This window comes from Hippopotamus amphibius, chromosome 9 (assembly GCF_030028045.1).
Source record: "Hippopotamus amphibius kiboko isolate mHipAmp2 chromosome 9, mHipAmp2.hap2, whole genome shotgun sequence".
Lineage (NCBI taxonomy): Eukaryota > Metazoa > Chordata > Mammalia > Artiodactyla > Hippopotamidae > Hippopotamus > Hippopotamus amphibius.
Window position 1 is genome coordinate 57,056,764 of NC_080194.1, and position 26,684 is coordinate 57,083,447.

The window sequence follows — 26,684 nt, forward strand, 5'->3', positions numbered from 1 at the left end:
GTTGTGAGTCTATTTCTGCTTGGTAATTAAGTTCATTTCCTCCTTTAATCTTAATAACAAACTTATGAGTCAAATACTATCATCATCCACTTCACTGATGAGGAAATACCATCAGAAATTAAACAACTTTCCGAAGGCCCCATGACTGTAAATTAGCACATTCAGGAGTCATCCCTTAAGACTTGGGAACCTCTACTTGTTACACCACTCAGGACTGGGTCCCTTGCAAGAAGCAGGGAACAGGATGGTAGTGAAAACAATTTATGGCTGGTAAATCAGGAAAGACTTCGTGAGGGAAGCAGAATCCAAAAGAGGACCTTGAAGAAAACGTGGGAGTACTACAAGTTCCAGGAACAGCTCAAGCAAAACTGGGCATGTTCCAGGATGAGGGTATTCCATTTACCTGGAGCATGGCCAGGAATTCTATCCACTAAGCTGTGTCATCAGCTAAACTTTACTCTCTCCCGTGCACCAATTTTCTTAGCATCTGAAAATATTTTTTCATGATAAGATAAAATAGAAAAATATAAAGGTCAATATCAAGCTACTTTCCACTTTGAAAGCTGACTACATAATAATTTAGCATTCCTTTCCTGGAACAGAGAGGAGGACATTCTAGAAACTGGCACCATTTTCTTTCCTATTCTCCTTAACTGCAATATATATGCAGTGAACCATAACTCATTACAAAAGAAAGTGAGTGGGATTTTATCACAATTCCCTTTTTAAAATGTTACAGGTCCTAAAATACATCAAAGAAAAATGAATTTAACCATGCAGAAAAAAAAAATCAAATGTTTAACAAACTGTATTTAGTAAACAAACACGGAGCACATTTTCTGCACAAGATACTTTGCCAAATGCCAAATGCCATCTGCGGTCTATAAGGACCATATTCTAGAAGCAACGTGGTACGTGCTACAAGCGCTCAGGGAAGAGGACAGCTAGCTCTTCTGTGAGTGTGACGGGGAGCAAAGTCAGAGAGGACTTCACTAATTAGATGACATTTGACCTTGAAGGTAGTATTTTACCTGGTGGTGAAGAGGAAAGGTACAGTGTGGCTTTATGCCAATGTCTCTTGAACATGAGCAAAGGCTGAGTGACAGCAAGTAGACGAGGGTGATGGCAGCATGGAGTGCATGGTGGGAGTGCTGTGGGAGATGGGGTCAAGCTGTGTGATGCTGGAGATGAAGAAGCAAAAGCTGCTACCCAGCGCTCACCACCTGCAGGCACTGGACTAAAAGCTCTGCGTGGACTAGTCCCTCGTTCAGCGCTTACACAGCACCATGCAGGCATACAGATGACTCCCTTTACAGACAACACTCCACATTTAATGATTTGCTCAAGGTTACACAGCTAGTGCCGAGACCATCTTACTCCAGAGCTTATGCTCTTCACCACATTTCTGGGCAGCATTTCAGAAAGCTTTCTGGTGGCAGTGAGGATGATGGATCCCAATGAAGAGAGGGCTGGGGCAAGGAGATCATCAAAGGGCACCAAAATCCCCCAGATGGAAATCCATGAGAAGTTCTGCACTAATGCAGTGGTAACAGGACTGAGAAGGGGGATGCAGTCCACGGAGAATTCAAGGATACTGGAGGCAGAACTCATCTTGGTGACAACTGAATGAGAAGGTGAGGGTGAAGAAGAGGAAAGACATAAAATGACTTCCTGAGATGCAGAATTCCCAAGGAGAAACAGGAGTTGCAAAGACAATGAATTCAGTTTGAATTATGTCAGTCGGAGATGCCTGCAGGATATTCATGTATACACAGTTTAAAAATGGAGATGAGGATGTAATTTAGGAATGAGGGCAAGGCAAAAACACTATATTTAAGCAATCTCAAAATACGAAGGAAAGATCCTCTGCAAGGGGACCATGGTGAATAATAGCATTTCACGTTTGGGGGAAATGAAAGGGGAAAATGTCAAAGGAGACTGAGAAAGAACCAGCTGAAACCTAGCAGAAAACCAGCAGGGATGTGCGGAGGAGCCATGGAAGTGGAGTTCAGCCACCAAAAGCCCCTCAGAATAAGAACAGTAACTGAATCTGACCTTGGAGAGCTATTTCCATAGCATCAGAACCAGATACCAGACTGCTGAGGCTTCAGAAAGGAAGAATTGAAGAGGTGCTTTGAGCTAGTTTAGATGACCTTCTAAAGACATGAGCTAAGGAGGAAAAGGAGATCGCTTTTGTCAAAGGTGGAGAAAGGTCAAGGCAGGGTTTTTGCTTTCTGTTTGCTTTTGTTTTTGAGATTGTGGAGACTGACATATGATTGCATGTGAAAGAGAAGGCACCTCTGAAAGGAACTGAAGTTGGATGGTGGAGATGGGGAATTTGTCATCACTGCGAATCAAGCTCCCAGAGTCAGCAGGAGATTCCATCAATAAATGTTTATGTACTAAATGCTAGCCCCGGGTATCCAGAAATCAAGAGCTCAAAGTTGAGGGGGGTAGTCAGACCACTCATGTCCTGCTGCGATAACCAGCTGTAGCCAAGTGCAGGGAGGGGACCCCGGGGAGAGCGTCCTAGGGCTCCCTTAAGAGTTGACTGCTGAGCTGAGTACTGAAGGGTGTTCAGTGACTGGCTGGCGGTGAATGGGTGTCAAGGAAGAGGAAGCACGTGTGTGAAAATGCACAGGGGAGTAACAGACTCCAGGAACCATGAATGGTGAACACAGCAAGACCTGAGAAGGAAACGGGGGATGGTAAGCAATGAGGCTCGAGAGGCAGGGAGCGACCAGATCAGCAAGCGGCCTGGGACGCTCTGCCCAGGAGCTTAGGTCTGACCTCTGAAGCAACAGAGAGCCATGGGGATATTTTTTGCAGGGAAGTGCCATTATCAGACATGCTTTTAAAGGAGGCAACTCAGACCACAGGAAGGACAACAGGAGACAGGATGAGGGTGTGAGCCAGCCCAGGAACTGGGATGGTGGGGAAGGGACAGGTCAGAGAATAGTGTCGGACGCAGACTCAGCCTGACAGTCTGGGGGACTTACTGGACTGGAAACGGACAGGGACCCTTCTCTGAAATAAGCAGAAGGGAGATGAGCATGAAGGAAGACAAGTCCCACCTGCTTGTAGTAATCCACATAGGTGATCTCAGTGCCGTCCCGCTTCTTGAAGGTGTGTGTGGGCTTCACTGACCAGTCAATGTCATCGATGCGATAGGTTTTGTTATTGTACCTGGTAAATACAAGAAATGTTTAAGTTCCTTCCCCAGATCCGACAAGGTAAGTGGTTATTTCACTGCACTTTTAATTCAAAGTATTTTTCTCCAGAATCTCAGAAACTATGAAAGGTAATAACTCAAGAATAGTCACTTTAAAAAAAAAAAAAAGATCAGCTCTTATCTGAGAAGGGCATTAGCTAACTCTCCTGTTCACGGGAGGACCTCTGTATCCCAACAAAACTGGTGGGAGAGGCATTAGACCACCATCTGCTTTTCTTACTGAGAGACGCTGTCACTTCAGGTAAATCATTCTTAAAATGTTCAAAGGCCAAAGCACGGCTCAAAACTTTCCCATCAGCTTCTGTTGCCACTCAGATTTTTTGAACTCCCAGATAGTTTTTCTGATAAAAGGCACCCCAAGCAGGCTGATGGACCACCCAATTCTGGAAACCTGCCTCACCTCCCATCTAGGGTTGGCCCTGGGCAAAACTGCAAAATGGGTCAGCTAAGATCATTCTAAGCCCTTTCTCCCCTTCATCAGGTACTGTGTGGCCTGGAACGTTCTCTCATGCCACCCCAGCCTTGGGACAGAAACCTCCTTGTCAGGTTTCTCCTGGGCGCTGGGAACCCTGCAAGGTGACTTTGAAATAGTGTGATAGGTTAATCCATAAAGATCATGAGAGGAGGATAACGGGGTGACGTGGAATTCAACCCGCACCACCTCTCTACTCTGTAACCCAGAAAAACAACGTCAAGTGGAAATTCCAAGCCAGACTAGGAGAAGGCTAGCAGGTCCTCTAAAAGAAGTGGTCACGCACTAGCAGCAGCACAGGGCGGGCTTTTTGGTCCTCAGGAAGTCACCTAACTGCCCACGTTTCATTCAACTTAGTGGGCATTGATGACAAATTATACACAGGCAAACCTTTGCTAAAGCAGAGGATATGGGGCAGAGGTCTGCCTGGGAAGGCCCTATAGGGTCCTGCTTGGTTACATTGTGATGTAATGAAATGAAATAAAATGGCTCTAAAGAGGCTTACAAGCACTGCACTTTGGGAATTGCCTTGGTGGTCCAGTGGTTAGGACTCCGGGCCTCCACTGCAGAGGGCACGGGTTCAAGTCCCTGGTCAGGGAACTAAGATGCCGCGCAGCCAAAGAAAGAAAGAAAGCACTAGGTTTTGGGAGCAGCACAGGAGCGGCAACTGAATAATTCCAACTGAATGGACAGGTGGAAGGTGGAAACGTCAGAAAAGCAGTAACGTTTTAGCTGGACTTTGTGGGAGCAGAAATCTAAAAGGCAGAAATGGGGGTGGGGGAATCCAGGCAGAAGGGCTGCAGCAGCCAAATGCAGATCACTGGGGGTTAAGGGAGAGGGTGCACAAGAGATAAGGAAGGACCAGGGCAGACTATGGACGGCCCAGCACACCCCTCGAGGAAGCCTGAACTCTGGACAATTGAGAACGGCCGGGTGTAAACAGGTGAGTAGACTGATCAGATCTGGGCTCAGGCCAGCGCCCTGATGCTCTTCCTGATCCCACAGGGCATTCTCTAGATGCATTCTCTAGAGGAAGGTCTATTTACATGCAAGCTTTTACCTTGTAAGGACAATGAGCCCCACCAGCTGTTTCTCACACGTCTCGGTAAAGCAGGACATGCCAGTTTTGTGGCAGAGATCCGTCATGAATTCCAGAACAGTCTCGTTCCGGAGTATTTTATAACTCACGTCAGCACCAAACAGGAGCCTGCTTTCAAAATGTGATACAGAAATGGCGAACCCAGGCCAAAGGGACACTCTTCAAAAAAATAAAATAAAATGTTTGAAATCAATAAAAATTTTTAAAAAATGTTTTAAATGTTATATCAGGAAAACATTTTTAAATGGCGACTTTACATTCCAATTCTCTGCATTTTATGAAACAATTTTTCTTGAATTTCTTTCAGTGGCTGACTTAACACTTTAGTTATTTCCAGCTGGAGTGTCTTTAATGATATGTTTAGGATAAAATACATTCCAGTAGAGCTACATTTTTCAACCTTGATACTACTGACATTTGGACTGGATGATTCTTTGTCAGGGGCTGTTTGGTGCATTGCAGGACATTTAGCAATTCCCCTGACCGCCACCCACTAGATGCCAGTAGCAGCCCCCAAGCTGTGACAATCAAAAATATCTCGAGACATTGCCAAATGTTCCCAGGGGAGCAAAATCTCCCCTGGCTGAGAGCACAGCTGTAGGGTTCAACTGTTTATGGGGGATCCATCCCAGCATGAAAACATCTAGGTTTAGAAAAGCACACTGACTCAATGGTAAAGACAGTGACTAGACTTAATAGTGAGACTAAGAAATAATCTAAGTGATATCACATACAAGGGAAACTGTAGCACTAGCTACATCTCCTTTCCACATTTATGAATATCACAGTCTGAAGTCTTGAATAAGAAAAAGTTATGGAAATGGCATGAAAGCATAGACAAATATTTTTTAAAAATCATTTTGGTTTATATTTTGTGGACTTCATTCTCTGTGATGCTAATACCAGCTTCCAGGACAAGCATATGCACTAGGACCAACTCCGGCTTAGCACAACACTGGACCCATGAGGCTTTCCAATCCAAGTGGAGAGATAAGTGACAGGTGAATGAATAGGATGCTTGATACCGACCACTCTGGCACACTAAATTAACATACAGAAACCCTGCCCTTTTCCTCCACCTGGCAGAAGCCAAACACCCTGCCTCCATTTGCTATCTTTGTACAGATCTAGGCACAGATCTTCCTCAATTTATGATGGGTTTTACATCTTGAGTAAGTCCATCATAAGTTGAAAATATCCTCAGTCGACAATGTTTTCAATGCCCCTACCGAGTACACCTAACTGACCGAACATCATAGCCTAGCCAACCTTAAACGTGCTCAGGACACTTACATCAGCTGACAGTTGGGCAAAATTATCGAACACAAAGCCTATTGTATAATAAAGTGGTGAATATTTTGTATCATGTATTGGATATCATAACTGAAAGTGAAAAACAGAATGGGTGCATGGGTCCTGAGTGGTTGTAAGTGTACCGGTCGTTTACCCTCGTGATTGGGTGGCTGCCTGGGACCTGTGGCTGCCACTGCTGTGCAGCATCTCCAGTGAGTGTCACACGCCATGTCACCAGCCCGGGAAAAGGTCAAAATTCACAATTTGAGGTACGGTTTCTACTGAATGTGCGTGGCTTTCACATCATCATAAACTCGAAGTATAGTAAGTCGAAACATCGTAAGTCAGGGACCATCTGGACTTCTCCCTTTGTTTTGTATCTGTCTCTGGGTTCCTGGTTGCCTCTGCCTTTGACACAACCACATATTTCGGAGAGCTCCGTAACTACTGGTTCAAGACACAGCCAATCACCTTGCAGGCAGCACCCACCTCCCAGTTTGGGGTAAACATTCTGCAAGAGTTCTTTCGCTAGGGCAGCTTAGTCAGCTTGTGTGTCTGATATCTGCTTAGCTAATAATTTCCTATCAACCCCCCTGGCTGTGTTCACATTCTGTCAGCAAGAAAACAGAGCCCCAGCTATGTGGTATAACATAATAGAGCTTATTCTGCTCTCATTATTACTTGTCATACACAGAAAACTCCGTTTCTGAATTCCTTCTAGGGTTTACGATAATGAGCGAGCACACTAATATAAGAAAACAGGCTGCTAGCTTTTGACATTCACCATTCTATAAAAAAACCTGAAAATTAAAAAAATCCATTACTTTTCATACCACAGAGTCTCTCATAGGCGGCACAACGGTATAATATTGCATCGTAAATTATGTTGTTCACATTATAACAAGTTCAGAGTAACAGAAAACATAAATAAACCTACTTGTGCTGGGGAATTTCCAGTGGCTCAGAAGGCTTATAGAAGTTCCTTCCAATTTGGTACATGGACAACTTTTTTAAGATCCTGAAAGTATATATTTTTTAAGTCTGTGTTAAACATCCGTCAATAACAGTATACTTCTAAATTTGTATGCATGCTGAAATAAAAATAGTAGAGAAGTCCAGAATTCTTATTGTTATAACCCTGAACGGCTTAGCTGTTAAATATATGTATGAATGTATATACAAGAACTATCACTTCGTATTTGGGAATGACACAATTGAAATTAGTTCTATCTTTCTGGGTTTAATTGCAATAAATAGGTGGTCACTTACCAATTATGGCTGTGATTATAACATTCTGGTTGGTGTGGATAAGGTGAGAAAAGCTATGTCCACAGGCTCTTCTGGCCTCTTTCCTATTTTGAGATGAGAAGTCTGTTCTTTTCTTTCTCTTTTTTTTTTCTTTTCTTTTTTGGTATAGTTAATTTACACTGTTGTGTTAGTTTCAGGTGTACAACAAAGTGATTCACTTATATATATTCTTTTTCAGATTCTTTCCATTATAGGTTATTACAAGGTATTGAATATAATCCCCTGTGCTATTAATATACAGTAGGTCCTTGTTTATTTTATATATAGTAGTGTGTATATGTTAATCCCAAACTCCTAATTTATCTCTCCCCCCCACCCCCTTTGGTAACTATAACTTTGTTTCCTACCTCTGTGAGTCTATTTCTGTTTCATAAATAAGTTCATTTGTATCATTGTTTTAGGTTCCACATATAAGCAATACTGTATGATATTTGTCTTTCTCTGCCTGGCTTCCTTCCCGGAGTATGATCATCTCTAGGTCCATCCATATTGCTGCAAATGGCACTATTTCATTCCTTTTTATGGCTGAGTAATGTTCCATTGTGTATATATATGTGTGTATATACATATACACACATATATATACACCACATCTTCTTTATCCATTCATCTGTCTGTGGACATTTAGGTTGCTTTCATGTCTTGGCTATTATAAATAGTTTTGCTATGAACTTTGGGGTGCATGTACCTTTTTGAATTAAAGTTTTCTCCAGGTATATACCCAGGAGTGGCATCGCTGGATCACATGGTAACTCTATTTTTAGGAAGCTCCATACTGTTCTCCATAGTGGCTGCACCAGTTTACATTCCCAAGGAGGCTGTTTCTAATGAGGCTAGTCAGGCTCCCCAGTGCTACCAAATGACAAGGCTACCTCTTCAGCAACTAATCCTGGTCACCTTTGGAAGGTGACACATCACTGATCTGAGGCTGCCCTGTGCATGGGGAAAATGGAAGAGTTTCAAGTCTGAAAACAGGGGTTCCAACAAAAATCAGATGATTTTTGGCTATCCAATGTCATCTGAGCCTCAGTCCCCTTATCTGTAAAATGGGGATTTTAATCACACCTGCCTCAGGGCTGTTGAGTAAGGATTGAGGAAGCTTTAACAACAGTGAAGGAGCTTTGTCACTGCAAAGCACTTTCCAAACATCCGCTGACTTAAAATAGTCCCCTCTCAGGGGGACACATGCGGGACTGATGGCTGAAGAGCATTTTACAATGCTGAGCTGAGGTCCATATAGTCTAAAGACCCTTGGCAAGATGTCTGACTTGAATAAGGAAACAATGAATCTGTGTAGTGAAAGTTGCCTTCCGGCCCTACTCAGCAAAACCCCAAACTCTCCTGTCCTCATCCTGTCCAGAGGCCACTGCTGAGTGAAGGGCTCAAATCTTAGGTTTTTAACACATCATCCTAGTGATCCACACCAATAGCATGGAAAATGGTTCTCAAGCTTTTGTGCTCCCACGTGTCATCTGGGAAGCTTGCTAAAAATGTGGATTTTCAGGCCCCACTTGAAATTCTATTCACTAGGTCCAGTGAGGGGCTAGGAAATCTGCATTTTGTTGAGTTCCACCCAACACTCAAGATGACACAGAAGCGGGCTTCCCTGATGGCGCAGTGGTTAAGAATCTGCCTGCCAATGCAGGGGACACGGGTTCGAGCCCTGGGCTGGGAAGATCCCACATGCCACAGAGCAACTAAGCCCGTGCGCCACAACTACTGAGCCTGCGCTCTAGAGCCCGAGCTCCGCAACAAGAGAAGCCACCACAATGAGAAACCAGCGCACCGCAACGAAGAGTAGCCCCCACTCACCACAACTAGAGAAAGCCCTGCACAGCAATGAAGACCCAACTCGGCCAAAAATAAAATTAAATAAATAATTAAATAATAACATAAATCTTTAAAAAAAAAAAGATGACATGGAAGCAAGTGATCCTCAGGTCAGTCTGAAGAACACTGAAAAGCTTACTGACAACCTTCCTTCTGCCCCCCAGGGACATATGGGGAAGGAAAGGGGGCTGATAGGTAAGTGAGAGCAGAAAGCAGATGGTGGTGGCCTTTCACACCTAAAATAAATCAGCCAGGAGAAAAACCAATCCTTCAGTTTACTAACACAGCCAACTTTTAAGTCTGGGGGTGGAGGCTGGGAGTGGGTACAGAAAAAGAAGAAAGGGGAAAAGGTACCTGCCCTGTGGCCACTGAGACATCACAACCCTTGAGTCCTTTGTCTCAACACAGAAGATACTGGATAGTAACAGAGGCACCAGCTCAAGGCTGTGTTGGACTGTGGTGTGTATTATTGCACACGTACATGAAAGGACATGGAGAACTGCCCTAAAGATGACATTGCTGCTGGCACATTGCCTACAAAATGGTTAATACTTTTAATACCCAGGCTCTGTGCTGAAAGGCATCATTAGCCTAAATTAAATTCACATTGAAGGCACTTTACTTTTTGAAGATGATACTGAAGACCTGGATGCACACGGGAGAGCTTGCCGGCAGCTCCCTCGTCAGAGTGATAGTCATCTTTACAGTCTCGCCTCTTCGAGTTTCACTTGACAATTCCGTGACCTGGAAAAAGAAGCACTTAAAATGCACTCTACAGATTATCCTTAAGTGCACAAAATGTGGATATGCTAAAGCTGTCGCGACTTAACAGGCATTAACAAAAACAAAGCTGTAGGTATTAGTGTTGTGATAATCTAATCATTGCATTACGTTTGGAAGGGTTTTTTTTTTCTCTGTATTTTGCAAATTTCAGAAAAGCAACACGTCTCTACTCTTGAACTTCTTAATAGAAAAATCAAAACCAGACTCAGGGTTCAAAGATTCAATCCAAAGAGAATCCAGAGCAGGATTGACCTTTTCGGGGAGTGGGGAGTGCAGGAAGACAGGTCACAACCTACTTTGAGAGTCCAATAAAAGTTACAGTCATTCACCCAAGAAAATGTCACATATGTATATACAACAACAATGTATATAATGTACCCATTTTCAGGAGTTCATGATGCCCAGAAGCCTATTAATGGACTGTCCTGGGTTTATGGATTTCAGAGGGAAGCCTCTCAAAAGTTTATTCAAAAAAATAGGGGAGCAGAGAAGAAGAAAGCAAAGGATAGGGAACAGACAAGAAGAAAAGTAAATGTGGAAAGAGAGAGGAGAAAATGGTGCAAGTTTAAACAGATAGGAAATCTGACTATTAATTTTTGAGAGCTCTAGAGAAATCTCTAGGGTTCTTATAATCTGGAACCGTGTTCTAACAGTATAACGAATGAATGAATAGGTCTTCACACCAGATACCTAATTAAATTTAAAGCTCCTTAGACTAGGCAGGGCTCAATACAGATCTTTGGAATAAAAGAACAAACAAATCAGTCAGTAAAAATCAATGATCAAGGAATTTTCAGAAGGATAAGGAATTAGAAGAGGTCAGTTTATTAGCAGGCATTTATGTATATTACCCCAACTTCCTATAGTGGAAGTGTAGGTTTAACGGCTTTTAGATTGAACCAAGAATGTAGGGCAGGGATGGTTCACTGCACGGGAGCAAAGAGAAATGCGTCCTTTCACATGGGATGAAATATTTCATTGAGGTATTTCTTGCTTCAGATAACACTGTACAGAAGTCAGAGGTAGAGAGCTGCAGGAAGAACTTATCAACATCAGAAGTCGAATGGGTGGGAGCGGGGGGTGGTAGGAGGGTGGCTCTCAGGCTGCTGCTGGGATCTCAGGACAAAGGTGTAAGACAACAAAGGATGCTGGGATGACGGGTTGGCAGCAGATGGGTCCCCCCTCAGACCTTTACTCAGGAACCGCATTCCTAACAGCCCCCCCTGCTCCTCCCCCACCAAACACCACTCCTCCTTGCTTCCTGCCTGTTTCAGACCCCACACCTACACCCTCAGAGTGGGTATTCACTTCTTCCCCTCCATCCACCATCTAACGGGTTGGCAAGTCTTAGCCCTTCTACACGAGCAATTTCTCTAATTGATTTCAGCTGTTCCAATACCATGATTTACCACAAAGCTCAAGGGCACGTGATGTGGAGTTGGGCAGACCCTGGTTCTCTACTGCTTGCAGTCTGTATGATACGGAACAAGTTACTTCAACTCTTTGAGACCTTTTCTCATCTCTAACGTGGGAATGAGACCAGGGTTGTGAAGATTAAATGGGATAATTCATGAATTTTATCCATATCCACAACAGTGTTTTGTACCTTTGTTTAAACTCTTTCAACATCCTGCCCAGATCATTCAGTGGCATTTTATTAATCTTCCCACTTTCTCCTGTCAATCATTCAACAGGATGTGATCAGTGCCACTGAAATTTAAAACAGCTCTATGGAAACTCCCTCTCAAAGGCTTCAGTGGTCCACAGAGGACAGTTCCCATTCCTCAGAAGGACATTTAAAGTTCTCCCTACCTTTGGAGCCACAACTTCCATTCCTTCTCAGCTAAGCCTGAACAACTAAAATTTTCTAAACTATGCCCCTCACTTCCTATCTTTGTGCCTTTGCTCCTTTTGGTCCCCTTCATTAATTCAAATCCTACCCAAGAAATGAATTAAAAACCACTCCCACTGAAGCCTCCTGCTGCGAATAACCTTTCCTTGCATCAGCTCTGTTTGAAGACCTTGGGTAAGATACTTAACCTCTCTAATGCTCCAGGGGTGATGAGAGGATTAAATGAGTTCATGCGTACAAACAGCCTGGCAGATGAGTAAATGCTCATCAAATGTGATCTGACAAACATCATAGCAGCAGCGGTGGTAGGTGGGACATAAACTATAGACCTGCTCATCTCAAGGGAGCTGTGCTGGGGCTAACCCAGAGAACAACCACACACAGCACCTAACACCTCGGAAGTGCTCAGTAAATGCTAGCATAACAACACTACTAATTATTATTTTGCCACTTATTTCATTCTACCTTGCACTGCGTTTATTTGTAAATAACTTCAGTACTAAATTGAAATGTTTTGACAACATGAACCTTGTTTTATTTATCCTTGTTTTCTCCACGGTGGCAGCACCCTGCCCCGCACACAGTAGGCTCTTTTAAGTGTAGAATGAATGCATGAGAGTGGGAAATAGATGCGATCAGTGATAGCAAGCTGGGTTGTGGCCACAGATGCACAGATGGGGTCTGGAAGACCTCGGAAGGCCAGGAGGAAGCCTTCTAGAACACGACTCCTAGACCTGCACTTCTTGGGGATGCAATGAAGGCATTAGTGGAGGGGCTCCTGGCATGAAAATAAGCCTCCTATAAAGTGTGTAGGCGATGGGTGCGAGTGCAGGACTAAGCCTGCAGTATTAAGACCAAAATACAAAGATGAGACTAGCAATCTTTGTTAGGACACAGTTTGTTTTGTTTGTTTGTTTGTTTGTTTGGGACAGTTTCTTTTTACTATCTCTTTTTCACTGTCACCAGGTGGCAGGTCATATGTTGATAAGTAATAAGACAACACTCTTCTGTCTAAACCCAGTATCACCTGTGTCTAGAAAACTGAAGCAACAGGTCTGACTTGGCACACCATGTTTTCACCACCTATTTACTCTCTGCCTCCTCATTAGACTCCACGCCCAACAATAAGATGATGTGTGGCATACACTACACGCTCATTTTGAATAAGAAATGAGTAATATTAACCTATTCCTAGCATCTGTACAGTAAAATTCCTCCTCTTTTGTTAGGTAAAATTGAAGAAGGCTGGACCATTCCAGGGGGCTATATAATAATTTTAATACATTCAAATTCCCAAACTGTTACTACAAATGTGTTTAGGAGAACAAGATATCTTTAATGATAGTAATACGCTTGAAATATATCATTTAAGTATGAGAGGCCATATTAGCATGCTATCATAGGACAAAATATTGAAGGATCAATAAGGACTCATGATGAATAAAAATGTTTCTAAATTTACAGATCTGGATTTTCCAAACCCTGAAATTTAATCATATGGTATAATTTTTAAATTCCATATTCAGATGAAATAAACACTCAAGTAGCTCTTATAAATCTCACAGTCTCATAAAAGGAAAAAGGCTCCAAGAGTGCTCAGAAACACATTTCTTGAGGAAATTCACAGAGATACACATGGAATCTAGAAATTTACATTTATGCTCTTGGTGTCATCCTGTTCAAAATGCTGAACCAGAAAAATTAAAGATTAAGCTTTCCAATGGACAGAAATGTCAAGTTTTAATTCAATACTCAATTTTTCATACAGAAACCAGTTCTTTTTCATAATTTTAATATTGCTTTAGAATAAAGTGTATGAAAAAAACCTCAATACCAATAAAGGGCTAAAAATGTGGAAGGTGTAAAAAAAATGAATAAAGGGCTATGAATCTTACAATTGCCATATCCAATGGTCATAACCATTAAAAAATATCCTTAAGATTGATATAAATAACTCCTATTTCATATGATGGAACAAGTCATGGAAGAAATGACAGTTTTAGAATCAGGATTGATGTAAAGTTCTCTGGTCACATGGACACAACGCGCAGGAGCAAAAAAAAAGGTACAGTAAATTCAAAACTCTGAGGCCATAGGCTAAACAGTGTTTTTTAAACTTTTTGTTTTTCCTTTTTTTTTGGTTGCACTGTGAGGCACGTGGGATTCCCCGACCGGGGATCAAACCCATCCCCCCTGCACTGGGAGCTCAGAGTCTTAACCGCTGGACGCCAGGGAAGTCCCTGTGTCTTAAACGCTTGTCTATTTTGGGAAAAGTTTAAAAAGGATTCCTATTTAAAAAGGACACTTTGCCTTTAAAAAAGTAGTTGAAAAAGCAGTGTTTGTATTACAGCTCTTCTTTTTAAAATGCCAGATCATTAGCTTCTTAATTAAGAAATCAATTACTAATGAGGTCTTAATTAAGAAGTCTTGCTCTCAGGCATGGGAATAGGAAAGAGAAAAGGAGTGAGTGAAACCCTCATGCCAACTGTCACGAAAATCAGCTAACCTCTAAAATCTACATGGAGGAGTATAATATGTGCATATGTGTGTATATTAAAAAATTAACCATACTATACCTTTTCTTCTAGCTTTTGTGAGAGAAAAAGGATGACACCATCGAATGCTTTTGCTCTGTTGGAAAGTTCCCTGTGACTATAAAGCAGAGCAATTCTCAGCCTTCTAGATTCTATATCTGGACTATATGTCACATGATACTGGTATAGCTGCCAGTCCTGGGGCAAGTCTAAATTAAAAAGATTTGTGACCAGCTTCACAGGTATTCCACTGGAACCTGAAGAAAACAAATAAAAGATGTGCTTTAACCAAAAAAAAAAATCACATCATGTTCATATTAATCACAGCATTCAAAAAATGTATTTGCATATGCATAATTGTTTCTGGAAAACAAGGGTTCTTGTTCAGTGACACAGGGTAAGCTCTAGTAACTAGCAGCCTGATAACCTTACGGAGCCCTGCAAACAAAAGGATTGTGTGCAAAGCAGGCCTCATAAGAACCTAAGAGCAGACACTGACATTCTTCTTTTGGGGAGAAGAGAAACAGCTGAATTCAACTACCCTAGGACTCCTTCCAAAGCTTGCCTTCCAGCTGATTCTGTGCAGCTCATATGTTCAAGTAATAGCTCTGTAACTGGGCAGAAACCAATGGGGCCTTCCCAGGACAGACCCCTCCCCCATATCCTCAGCTTTAGCGCCTCTCTGAAGTACCTAGGCATCAGTATCTAGTGCACATTTCCTGAATTGTTCTACAGATGCTAAAACGCCAACCAAATGGAAGAAATTAACTACTTGATGACCATGAGCATGTAGCCCCCTCCAGACCTACTGGTGCCAAAGGATTGATAACATTAACCCCTGTTACCTCATTATCAACCAATCAGAGAACTGTGTACGAGCTGATCACAAACCCTGGGGCGCCCCTCTTTCACTTTGCCCTTAAAAATGCTTTGCTGAAACCCATCAGGAAGTTTGGGCTTTTTGAGCACCAGCTGTCCTAGACTCCTTGTACATCTCCTTACAATAAACGGTGCACTTTCCTTCACCACAACCCGATGTCAGTAGACCGGCTTTACTGCACGCATGCGCACAGGTGAGGGGACCCAAGTTTGGTTCGGTAAGTTTCAGAAGCTACTCTGAAATTAGGGTGCTCTCAGATTATAAAGAAACCATCCAGTCTTTACCGTGAATACAACCCCCATCTTCTTGGAAATCCAGATAATCAAAAGTTCACCATACTTCAGAAAATTCTGAAACACTTCAGCCAGTGGGTAGATGGCTCTCTAGGTCCCAGAGAAGGCCCCCCAGAGATAAGGGGGCAACTGGGGATGGAGGAAGAAATTTTACATCTTCCCTGTGTGAGAACAGACAGTGTTTCTGGGCTTCTGTTTTTTGCAGGCACAGGGAGGCCATATGCGCTTCCAGCAATTCCATCCCCTACAGAATTTTTATTCACCTCTTCAGAATCTACGGAACTAATTCAGAGATGGCCACGATGTAGTTGGTCAGTGCCCAGGATGGTGTAAACTCCATCTAGGAGGGCACAGAGGAAGTACTTCTCATCTCTCCTTGGAGGGAATCATACAGTGTTTGTCTTATAGGAAAGAATTATCAAATAGTCACTATTTTTTATCTTTCTCATGGAGGAAGTGGAAACATGAGCCCTAAGGTGGTGAGGAAGAAAAAGTATCGTGTACCTTATGCACTATTCCCTCAGTTTTGACCTGTGTGTCAACTGAGAAATAATGCACAACCTAAAAGATAAGAATTTTGTTTTATTCAGCAGGCAAAACTGAGGGCTTAAGCCCAGGATACAGAATCTCAGACAGCTCTGAGAGACTGCTCCAAAGAGGTAGGGTAGATATATAGTAGATTTTGCCACAAAAACCAGGTGGTCGGAACGTCAAAAGATTACTGTTAATTAAAGAAAAACAGATGTCTCCAGTTAATGAATTTAGCACTTTTCTATATTCGGGAAGATGCAAAATCAGGGCTCACTGAAATCATTCCTTTGATGTGCACCTCAGCTATCTGGGGCCAGTATCCTGTGCTTTTCCATCCTGAGTCTCCTCAGCGTGCATCATTGGAGAGCAGGTGCAGTGACTGAGGACTTGACAGTGGGCGGCCCATTTATCTCCATCCTGATCTCCCTCAGGGCTCACCTTGGGGGTGGCTGCAGTGGCTTGACGGCTGCGACATCCTTTGTTTACTGATATGGCAGGCTATATTTTTTTATTGACGTGTGTAAATATCCAGGAGGAACAAGGAATCAGTGTGCTATTTTAATCAAAGAAAAGCTTTTTTGTTATTGTTCTCCCAGAGGACATGGCAACATATTTTAGCTGTTCATATTAATGGACAAAGAGAAGTCATCTAGAATGTCAGAGTTGGCAATACCCTTTGAGATCACTTAAACCACTGTGTTCAAACTGTAATCATGACCCATTAGTGCTGCAGTTATGAAAGTAAGTGAGGTGAACCATCACATTTCATAGAAAGACTAGAATATAACAGAATGGATCGGAGTGCCCTGCCCATAGGAACATGTTTCATGAAACTTTGCTTCAATTCTGTTTGTATAGTATGTGTATGGTGGATAACAATTTATCTACTTAATTTTGATGCATGGTTTGAAAGAGTTTGAAAAAGACTGATCTGCATCAGTGAGTCTTAACTTTTGGAGGGAGTTACAAAGCCTTTTGAGAATCCTATGAAAACAACAGGCCTACTTTTCCTGAAAATACACATACAATCCTAGGTGCGATTTCAACGGCAAGCCCAGAATCTGAGTAAAAATTCCCCAAATAGGCTACATTTTTCTCTTTAGAGCTGAAATCCAGAAAGGACTTCACCACATAGGAAAAAGTTTAGGAAAGAGACAAAGCATCTTTGTGGAACCCTTCCTATGTAGGTGTAAGAAAATGTTTTCAACAAGTGGAATGTAGTTTCGGAAAATAAAAGAGAATTAAGGCTAAAACAACTAGTGTCTAGATAATACCTTGAATATAGCAGATGTTCAATACATACCTTTTAAGTCAATATACGAACTTGTTTATTTTAGATCTAGAAATTAAAATTTCTTAAGCGGGCTTCCTAGGCAGCGCAGTGGTTAAGAATCTGCCTGCCAGTGCAGGGGACATAGGTTTGATTCCTGCTCCAGGAAGCTCTCACATGCCGTGGAGCAACTAAGCCGGTGCGCCATAGCTATTGAGCCTGTGCTTTAGAGCCCATGAGCCACAACTATTGAGTCCACATGCCACAACTACTGAAGCCCATGCGCCTAGAGCCTGGGCTCAGCAACAAGAGAAGTCACCACAATGAGGAGCCCGCGCACCACAAAGAAGAGTAGCCCCTGCTCGCCGAAACTAGAGAAAGCCTGTGTGCAGCAAAGAAGACCCAACACAGCCAATTCATTAATTAATTAATTAAAAAAAAACTTAATGTCATCAATCTTTTAAAAAAAAGAATTTCTTTTTTTTTTTTTTTTTTGCTGTGTGCGGGCTTTTCTTTTTTAGTTGTGGTGAGTGGGGGCTACTCTTTTTTTTTAAATTTATTTATTTAGTTAGTTATTTTATTGGCTGTGTTGGGTCTTCATTGCTGCACACGGGCTTTCTCTAGTTGCGGTGAGTAGAGCTACTCTTCATTGTGGTGCGCGGGCTTATCATTGCAGTGGCCTCTCGTTTCAGAGCACAGGCTCTAGGTGCATAGGCTTCAGTAGTTGCAGCACATGGGCTCAATAGTTGTGGCTCACAGGCTCTAGAGCGCAGGCTCAATAGTTGTGACACATGGGCTTAACTGTTCCACGGCATGTGGTATCTTCCTGGGGCAGGGATCGAACCCGTGTCCCCTGCACTGGCAGGTGGATTCTTACCCACTGTGCCACCTAGGAAGTCCCGGGAGCTACTCTTTGTTGTGGTGCGCAGGCTCCTCATTGTCGTGGCTTTTCTTGTTGCAAAGCACAGGCTCTAGATGCGTGGGCTTCAGTAGCTGCGGCACATGGGCTCAATAGTTGTGGCTCACGGGCTCTAAAGTGCAGGCTTAATAGTTGTGGCGCACAGGCTTAGTTGCTCCACAGCATGTGGGATCTTCCTGGAGCAGGGATCGAACCCGTGTCCCCTGCATTGGCAGGTGGATTCTTAACCACTGCACCACCTAGGAAGCCCTAAAAAAAGAATTTCTTAAGCAAGATTTGGTAACATTAAAAAATAGAGTAGGGAATTCCCTGGCGGTCCAGTGGTTAGGAATCTGTGCTTCTACTGCAGGGGGCCCAGGTTCAATCACTGGTTGGGGAACTAAGATCCCATGTGCATCGTGGCATGGCCAAAAAGTAAATAAATGAAAATAAAAATTAAAAAGTAAGTAACATGAAGATTGGGTACCTCTTTTGCAGTCTCTCACATGGGCCAATTTCTCTCTGGTACAGACACTCAAATCCATGATCTCTCGTCTGATTTTCCCACCTCTTTCCTTGACGGTACATCCAGGATCACCAGAAGACAGACCACTTTCATCTAAAATGTGAAAAGAACACCAAAATATTATATATTATTAATATTATACATATAAAATAACATTTCATGTGAGTGATATTGTTTACAACCACGACATCAAAAATGCATCTAGAGGGAATTCCCTGGCGGTCCAGTCGTTACGGCTCTGCACTCTCACTGTCAAGGACCCAGGCTCAATCCCTGGTCAGGGAACTAAGATCCCACATGCTGCATGGCACAGCCCTCCCCCCAAAAAGTGCATTTAGCACCAAAGCTCAGATTTTTGTGGCTTTTAATAAAACTGGCCCACACTGCTGAACACAGTCATGACCATACAGAAGTCTGCAGCCTGAAAACTGAAAATTGTGAAGGAAGCATGGTATGTTTCGTTAGAAGTAACAGACCCTGAGTTAGTCCTACCTCATAACATTTGGGGCTGGTCTGATTCTCCTCTTGGCTAAGGAGGACGCTCTGTCTCCCTACACCCCACTCCACCCCCATTTATGGAGGGCTGGCCGCCCTCCTGCAGCTCTTGTGTAACACCCAAAGATTACAGACTAAGACTGTCCACATCAACTTCTGTACAGATTGGGGATGAATCTCTCACCTTTCCCAATCACAAGAAGACAAATGCCCAGACACTGCCATCACAGTTTATGCTAGATCATTCCCCTGAGAATGAAAGTCAGCATGTCACCTTGGGACATGTCACTTACTGTTCGGTTCTAGAAAATGTGAGATTACAATCTGTTTCCTGATGAATATTTTCTTCTTTAAACAAGTAAAAAGAGATGCTAATTTTCTGGATACAACTTTGGCACTTAGAAGATAATGTGAAAACATAAATTTTATATTACAGAATTATTACTACAAAGTAATATGATGAATTGTATGACAAATCTCTAGGACTCTGACTTGACCACTGTCCTTTGATACAGTCACTGTGTGCAACTACCGCAAATGGCACTACCCACTTGCCCAAAATTGCTGTCCATACCCTTCTCACTAAAGCCAGAGTCTCCCAAGGAAATCACAAAATTAATTTAATTTTTAAAAATTTGATTATTCTCACTAGATTATCCATATCATTTACTGATCTTGGTTTCAAAAGATGGTTGGTGGTTTCTAAAAATTCAATTTACCGTAGAATGGTAGTTTCCATTGTCTGGGGGGAGGGGCAAATGAGGAGTTATTGTTTAATGGGTACAGAGTTTCTGTTTTGCAAGATGAAAAACGTTCTAGAGATGGATGGTGGTGATAGTTGCACAACAATGTGAATGTTCTTAACCTCACTGAACTGTACACTTTAACACCGTGAAAATGGTCAACTTTCTGCATATTTTACTACAATTAAAAAAAAATCAGTCTACCCTCAAAGGATGAAGGGTTTCCATCACTTGCTAGTCACAAGAAGGCACAGCAGATGTGGAAAGAAATTCCCAAAGAAAAGTTGGAATAACACTTCAATGGTGGCAGTAGGGTTGGAATAACGGGACACTACGTTTCTATTGTTTAAGCCACCCAGTCTGTGGTACTCCTTCATGGCAGCCCTAGCAAACTAGTGCATCACGCATGCCAACCTGCACTGTGTGGTAGCGGCTACTTGTAGTAGCACGTTGACAAGTATCTTGAGGCCAAATCTGGATTTGCAGGGAAGAGAGCCACCATCAAATGGTGAGGTCTATCATGGGTGGGGAAGAAAAAAAGAAGGGGCAACAGGCATGCCAGGTTTCTACCATCCCTGCAAGGCAATGGTATTGCCATTTATATGTCATAAAGAATTTAAAAATATATTCTCAGAATTATTCAGTAAACAGACAGAATCAGAAAAACTGGCCCCCTAATATTTGCCAACTATTAAGCACCATCAGGAAACTCAGTGGCAGACTCTGTGTTTGAAAGTCCCAAAGAAACACAACAAACACAGGGGGGTCCTTCAAGAAAAGGAAGACAGGATGCTCAAGAAGTGAGCCTGCTGCTGAAAGGCTTAGTAGAGTCACTCCCATTCCATTCAGATGGGATGGACCTGGATGGAATAGATGGAGCTACACTTACATTTCTGTGAAATCCCGCTTGTTCCCACGTGGTCACTGCTAGAAGATGCTTCACTGTCACTAAGAGCAACAGATGGAGGCTAAAAAGGGGGGAAAATATTTGGTCAGATTTAAGAAGTCAAGTCATAAACTAAAACCTTATCACAAGATGACAATGGTATCCTGCCCTATGTCATTAGATTACCATGAGCTGGGAAAAGAAAATGTTAGCAGGTAAGATGCTTGAGAGAGGAGAAAAGATTGCCCATTTTAGAAAAAAAGATAAGAACAAGCTACAGTTTTCCCCATTCATCAATCTTTGATTTCAGTGCCAACTGTGAGTTAGATACAGCCCTTAGCCCCTGGAGATGGAAAGAGGCAGAGGTGTGATCCTTGCACCCAAGGAGCTCATCAGGTAGAATGTGGTACAAGGAACTGTAGACCTCATGCTTCTGTAGCCTTCAGACATGGGGCCTCTGATGTGAACATGTTTGTAGCAAGAAAATAAACTGAGCCCAGAGGATCTGGGTCACCAGCTCAGATGATGACTCTCCTGAATAAACCGGTCCAAAATTTCACAAAACAGGTGAAGGGAACCATTAATATTTTCTCTTCACAGTAATTCTCTGTTCAAGAAGATATAAATCTTAGTGTGCTTTAAAAAAATGGATAAAATCAAGAGAAGACCTCTTTATGACAGTAAAGGCAGACCACAGACTACTCATTTGAACACTTTTGGACTAAGGTATTGCTCCAAATACTAAGAGTTTTTGCTAAGTATTTCTCCAAATACTAGGTGTAGTTATAACATCACTCAAAACTTGCTGATTTGCCACTGAATTTAACCTAGTTGCCTACGACTAATGGATGTGCACAGTGGTTGCTTAAGAAACAGTGGCTGATTCTAAACTTCATTTGTGTTTGAGATTATTTCTTTTTAAAAAAGAAATAGCGAGGGGGAAATAAAAGAAAAATCTACTTTGAAATACTCTGAAAGTTTATCATTAAAAATATTGATAAAAAAGAAATAGCGAGACAGATCATATTAGATTATATACCACATAACGGTACCTTTGAAGGTACAGCCATTTTCACCAGGAGACCTACAAACGAATGAAGTAATTAAACCTTAATGATATACTTGCCTCCCATTTTCAGTCCTTTTCACTGGCCAAAATATCTACATTAATATCTTACTCAGATAAGCTGCCCAAGGGCGGGGGGAGGGGAATGTGAGAAATCCTGGAAAGACTCAAAGCTGAAAGAGAAGATATGCCACTACTTCCTAGCAAAGAGGAAGAGACATCTGCCGAGGAAGGCGGTGTCCACGAAGGAGAGAGATGTAGGAGAGAGCGACACAATGCCAGCTGTTAAGCGTTCTACACACCCTTGGCGAGGCCTGGATGCTCCCCACCTCCGCGGCGCTGGGGCTGCGGGCCAAGCCTCGCGCCCTCGCGCGGGCCCGGCCGCTCATGTTCGCAGTGCTCCCAGAGTGACTTCAAAGGCAGCCAAGTCTCAACAAGGGTATTTTTTCACCGGCATGCCACGGACGCGGTGGAAGTGGTAGATCTCGGGCTGGAATCGCAGCCGAGGCTCACGCGTGGGTGGAGCAGAGCGCACAGCCCATCAGGTCCCGCGGTGGGGGTGGGGGGAGCACGTGAGCAGGAGGGGGTGGGAAGACTGCGCCCAGACTTCTGTTTTCATCCACCCTCCCCTCCAAATTTGGCATTACCCAACTTTCTAGTTTTTGCCCATGTGTGTATATAAGGTTGCATCATGCTGTTACTTTTTGTCTGTATTATTTGCTTACTTCTACTCCTGACTTCAGATGTCTTTGAATATGTCATGTAAATGCTGTTTCTGGAAAGATCTGACTCACCTACTGGGGTATTGGGAGAACGTATTTTAAAATATGCATGAATACAAAAAAAAAAAGTGTAACCACCTCTTCATATATGTGATAGCTGTGGAGTTTTGCTGTTGGAAGTTTTGCTGTTCTGTGAATTGTCTGTTTATATCCGTTGCTGTTTTAAATTGGATTTCTCATGTTATTCTTGTGATTTAGAAGAATTTTTTTCTTAACATAATGAATATCTACTCATGATTTATCAATTGTTAATTTTAACTATAAAGTTCTTTATTTAATCAAAAGTCTTCATTTTGATGTAGTCAGATCTACTAATTTGTAATTTTGTGGTTTGTCCTTTTGGGGGTTTTCTTGAAAGAAAATTTTCCCTGCTGTAAATTTACAAGGACGTCATATGACATTTTCTTTTATTAACTTTATAAGTTCACTGTTCACATTAGTCTCCTTGTGTCCTTCAAGAGTTTATTTATATTTATAAATATATGTTTACATGATATATATGACGTAGGGTAGGGATCTAACTTTATCTCCCTATAATGAGCTGTTTTCCCCTAACGTCATCTGTTAAACCTTATATAATGGTTGTGGAGCCACAACCAGCAAATACAAATCCCCATATATACCTAGATCTGATTTTATGCCTTCCATTTCTGTTCTACTTATCTATATCTATTTTACCACTTTTAATTATTATTTCTTTATATTACTATTAAAATCTGGTGGGGCAAGTCTTTATTCTTTGATTTTTTTTTCAATTTATTCTTTGCAAACTATTCTTCCACATAAATTTTAAAATATGCTTGTGAGGCTTGTTTAAAACTACTGCTTAATTTCTAATTCACATTGTATGGAATATATAAATTAGGAAGAACTGTCACTCTTACAGTGTTATATTTCTTCATTTATTCAAGTTTTTCTTTCTATCCTTTAATAGAATTTAATTTTTTCATAAAAGTCTCCTGTGTTATTTAATTTATGGAAATTTATAGTTTTATTAGTATTTTGAAGTATATCTTGTTTTCATTACATTTTCCAACTGGTTTTTATTAATATAGATACATGACATGGATTCTTGTAAGTTGATATTGTTTTATCAAATTTGCTGAACTCCTTAGTTCATATAGCTTGTCTTTTGATTTCATTGAGTTTACATGTAGATGATCATATCATCTACAAATAATAGTAATTTTATCTCATCCCTTCTTATTCTTATTCTTATTTCTTTTCCTTATGTTATCATGTTGGTCAAATTTTCCTGTACAGTGTGATAGCTGATATTCTAGTTTTCTTCCTTACTTTAAGGCGACTGTCTCTGAAATGTCTCCATTTTGAATTTGCTGTAAATATCTGGTTTAGTCTTTATCATCTTAAAGAAGCTCCCTTCTAATCCCAATTTTCTTTTTTTTAAAATAAATTATTTATTTATTTATTTGTTTGTTTGTTTATTTATTTATTTATTGGCTACATTGGGTCTTTGTTGCTGCACACAGGCTTTCTCTAGTTGCAACGAGCAGGACTACTCTTCATTGTGGTGTGTGAGCTTCTCATTGTGGTGGCTTCTCTTGTTGTGGAGCATGGGCTCTAGGTTCACGGGCTTCAGTAGTTATAGAACATGGGCTCAATAGTTGTGGCTCTTGGGCTTAGTTGCTCTGCAGCATATGGGATCTTCCTGGAGCAGGGATCGAACCTGTATCCCCTGCATTGGCAGGTAGATTCTTAACCACTGCACCACCTAGTAAGTCCCTCTAATCCTAATTTTCAAAGATTACTTTAATTATGAATATGTGTAGAACTTTGTTAAATACAGCTGTGGATTAACAAAAGCTTGTGCAAAAGTTATAAGGGCACATGTACAGACTGTTCATTAAAGTTTTTGCAGGGGAGCAGACTGTGTGTCCATCAGAAAGGGCAATAAGTAGGTGAAATATGGTAGATGCATAGAGTGAAAAATTAGGCCAACAGTCAAGAACAATGACCAAGAGGTACATTCAACAACATGAATAAATCTTAAATACATTGTGTTGAATGGAGAAAAAACAAGATTGAGATCTATTCTATGGCAAAATATCACACATGTGAATTATTAAAACATTAGGGACACGTACATGGATGTGTACTAATATTTTACAGTGAAACACGTATATCCAAGGTTATATAACAAACAATAAATTGAGTACCTATATAGGGGAGAAGAATAGGAGTGGTAATGGGGGAAGTGAAAAAAGGAAAGCAAAATGTAATTCCGTGTAGTACTTGCACCGATCAATGAGAACCAAGCATAATGAATTGAAGAATATGGTGAATTCAACTTTCTGTGCTTGAAGCCGTAAGGTTAAATAAACATAATAGCTAATGTTTATTCAATACCTGTGGTATGCCTGGCTCTGTTGAAAACATTATTGTTGCCATTTTATAGATGAGGAAATTGAAGCTTAGAAGACTTAAGTGACTCACCCGAGGTACTACAGTTTGTGTGGCAGAGCTGGGATTCCAACTCAGGTCTATCTGCATTAAAGCCCACATCACATCCACTCATCTCCTACTCATCTCCCTCCAAAAAGGTGATCTGTCTGACTTTAGTTCCAGCCCGTTCTATAGTTACAGTCCTATATAAAATGCCATGCTCTTCATTCTATTTATTTCCCATCAGAATACTCTTTTATTCGTTGTCTTGGGAAACCATTAGCCCTGAGGGCTGGCAAGTGCAAGAGGTATGATGGCCTTGGACAGAGATGGCCAGTCTTGAACTTGGCTGAGTGAAGCTACTCTAATGAATAATACGCTTCTTTGAAAGCAAATGAGTCTGAAAGTTTTGAATGATCATAAACTGCGTGCTAAAATGTAGGGCAGGTGGGAAACAGAACCTGGACGAGGAATCTGCTTTTGCAAATCTGTGCTTCTCTTTGCTCTTGGCAGCAGAAGCGACGTGACAAAGGGAACGTCATTGTTTGGAAAGCGTCAGAATGAGTTGCACATGTTGTGCCGCTGCTGTGGCCTTAAGGTCTACCACCTTCAGAAGTCGACCTGTGGCAAATGTGGCTACCCTGCCAAGCTAAAGAGAAAGTATAACTGTAGTGCTAAAGCTAAAAGACGAAATACCACTGGGACTGGTTGAATGAGGCACCTGAAAATTGTATACCGCAGATTCTGGCACGGATTCCAGGAAGAAACATCACCTAAACCCAAGAGGGCAGCTGTTGCAGCATCCAGTTCATCTTGAGGATATCAGTGATTAGTCGTGCAGTAAATGTTCTGGTTTAAAAACAAAACAAAACAACACAAAAGAAAATCTGTGCTTTATTTCTGAATATTATCTTTACCTCATGTTTTCCAAATTGACCACCTCCTGGCAAATGTGACTTGTATTGATGTGAGAAGACTCAGAGTGATGAGAAACACTGAAAACACATGTAGGCACCTTCAAACAGTCAAATCCTTTTAATTTTCCAAATACTAACTTATTATGAAATCAGAAATATCAATATTTCCATTCATTATCTGCATTTTCAACTGTTATAATTACTATAATAACTGACATACAAATCATTCACACTGTGCCCTCCACATATGATTTTTAAAAGCACATATATTCCCCGTAATAGGGAATGTACAGCATAGTTACAAGCATACATGGGCTTTAGAGTCAGACAGATTAGAATTTACATCCCAACTCCATCACCTACTAGCTTTCTCACTCAAAAAAATATACTTAATTTCATTTAGCCTCAGTATCTTCAACTGTAGAATGAGGATAAAGGTATGCCAGGATTTCTCAACCTTGGCACAGTTCACATTTGGGGCCAGATAGTTTGCTATTTCGGGAGTCTGCCCTATACATTATAGGATGTTTAGCAGTAACCTTGGCCTCTACGCACCAGACACCATTATCTCTTCTCATGGTGAGAACCAAA

At 41.6% G+C, this 26,684-nt stretch overlaps 1 protein-coding gene and 1 pseudogene across 4 annotated transcripts in view; one reads left to right on the forward strand and one right to left on the reverse strand.

Annotated features, from left to right (window-relative positions):
- PIWIL4 (piwi like RNA-mediated gene silencing 4) overlaps positions 1–26,684 on the reverse strand; it is an 83,525-nt gene that overhangs the window by 19,951 nt on the left and 36,890 nt on the right. For all 4 annotated transcript variants that reach the window (XM_057748619.1, XM_057748616.1, XM_057748618.1 and 1 more), the window contains 7 exons: positions 20,929–21,007; positions 18,763–18,894; positions 14,446–14,660; positions 9,857–9,978; positions 7,034–7,114; positions 4,765–4,962; positions 3,075–3,186 (listed from right to left, as the gene is read on the reverse strand). In XM_057748619.1, coding sequence (XP_057604602.1) covers positions 3,075–3,186; positions 4,765–4,962; positions 7,034–7,114; positions 9,857–9,978; positions 14,446–14,660; positions 18,763–18,820 — 786 coding nt within the window. In that variant the 5' untranslated portion in view covers positions 18,821–18,894; positions 20,929–21,007. The remainder of the gene's footprint in view (positions 1–3,074; positions 3,187–4,764; positions 4,963–7,033; positions 7,115–9,856; positions 9,979–14,445; positions 14,661–18,762; positions 18,895–20,928; positions 21,008–26,684) is intronic.
- Positions 22,267–25,993, forward strand: LOC130860888 (60S ribosomal protein L37-like; annotated as a pseudogene).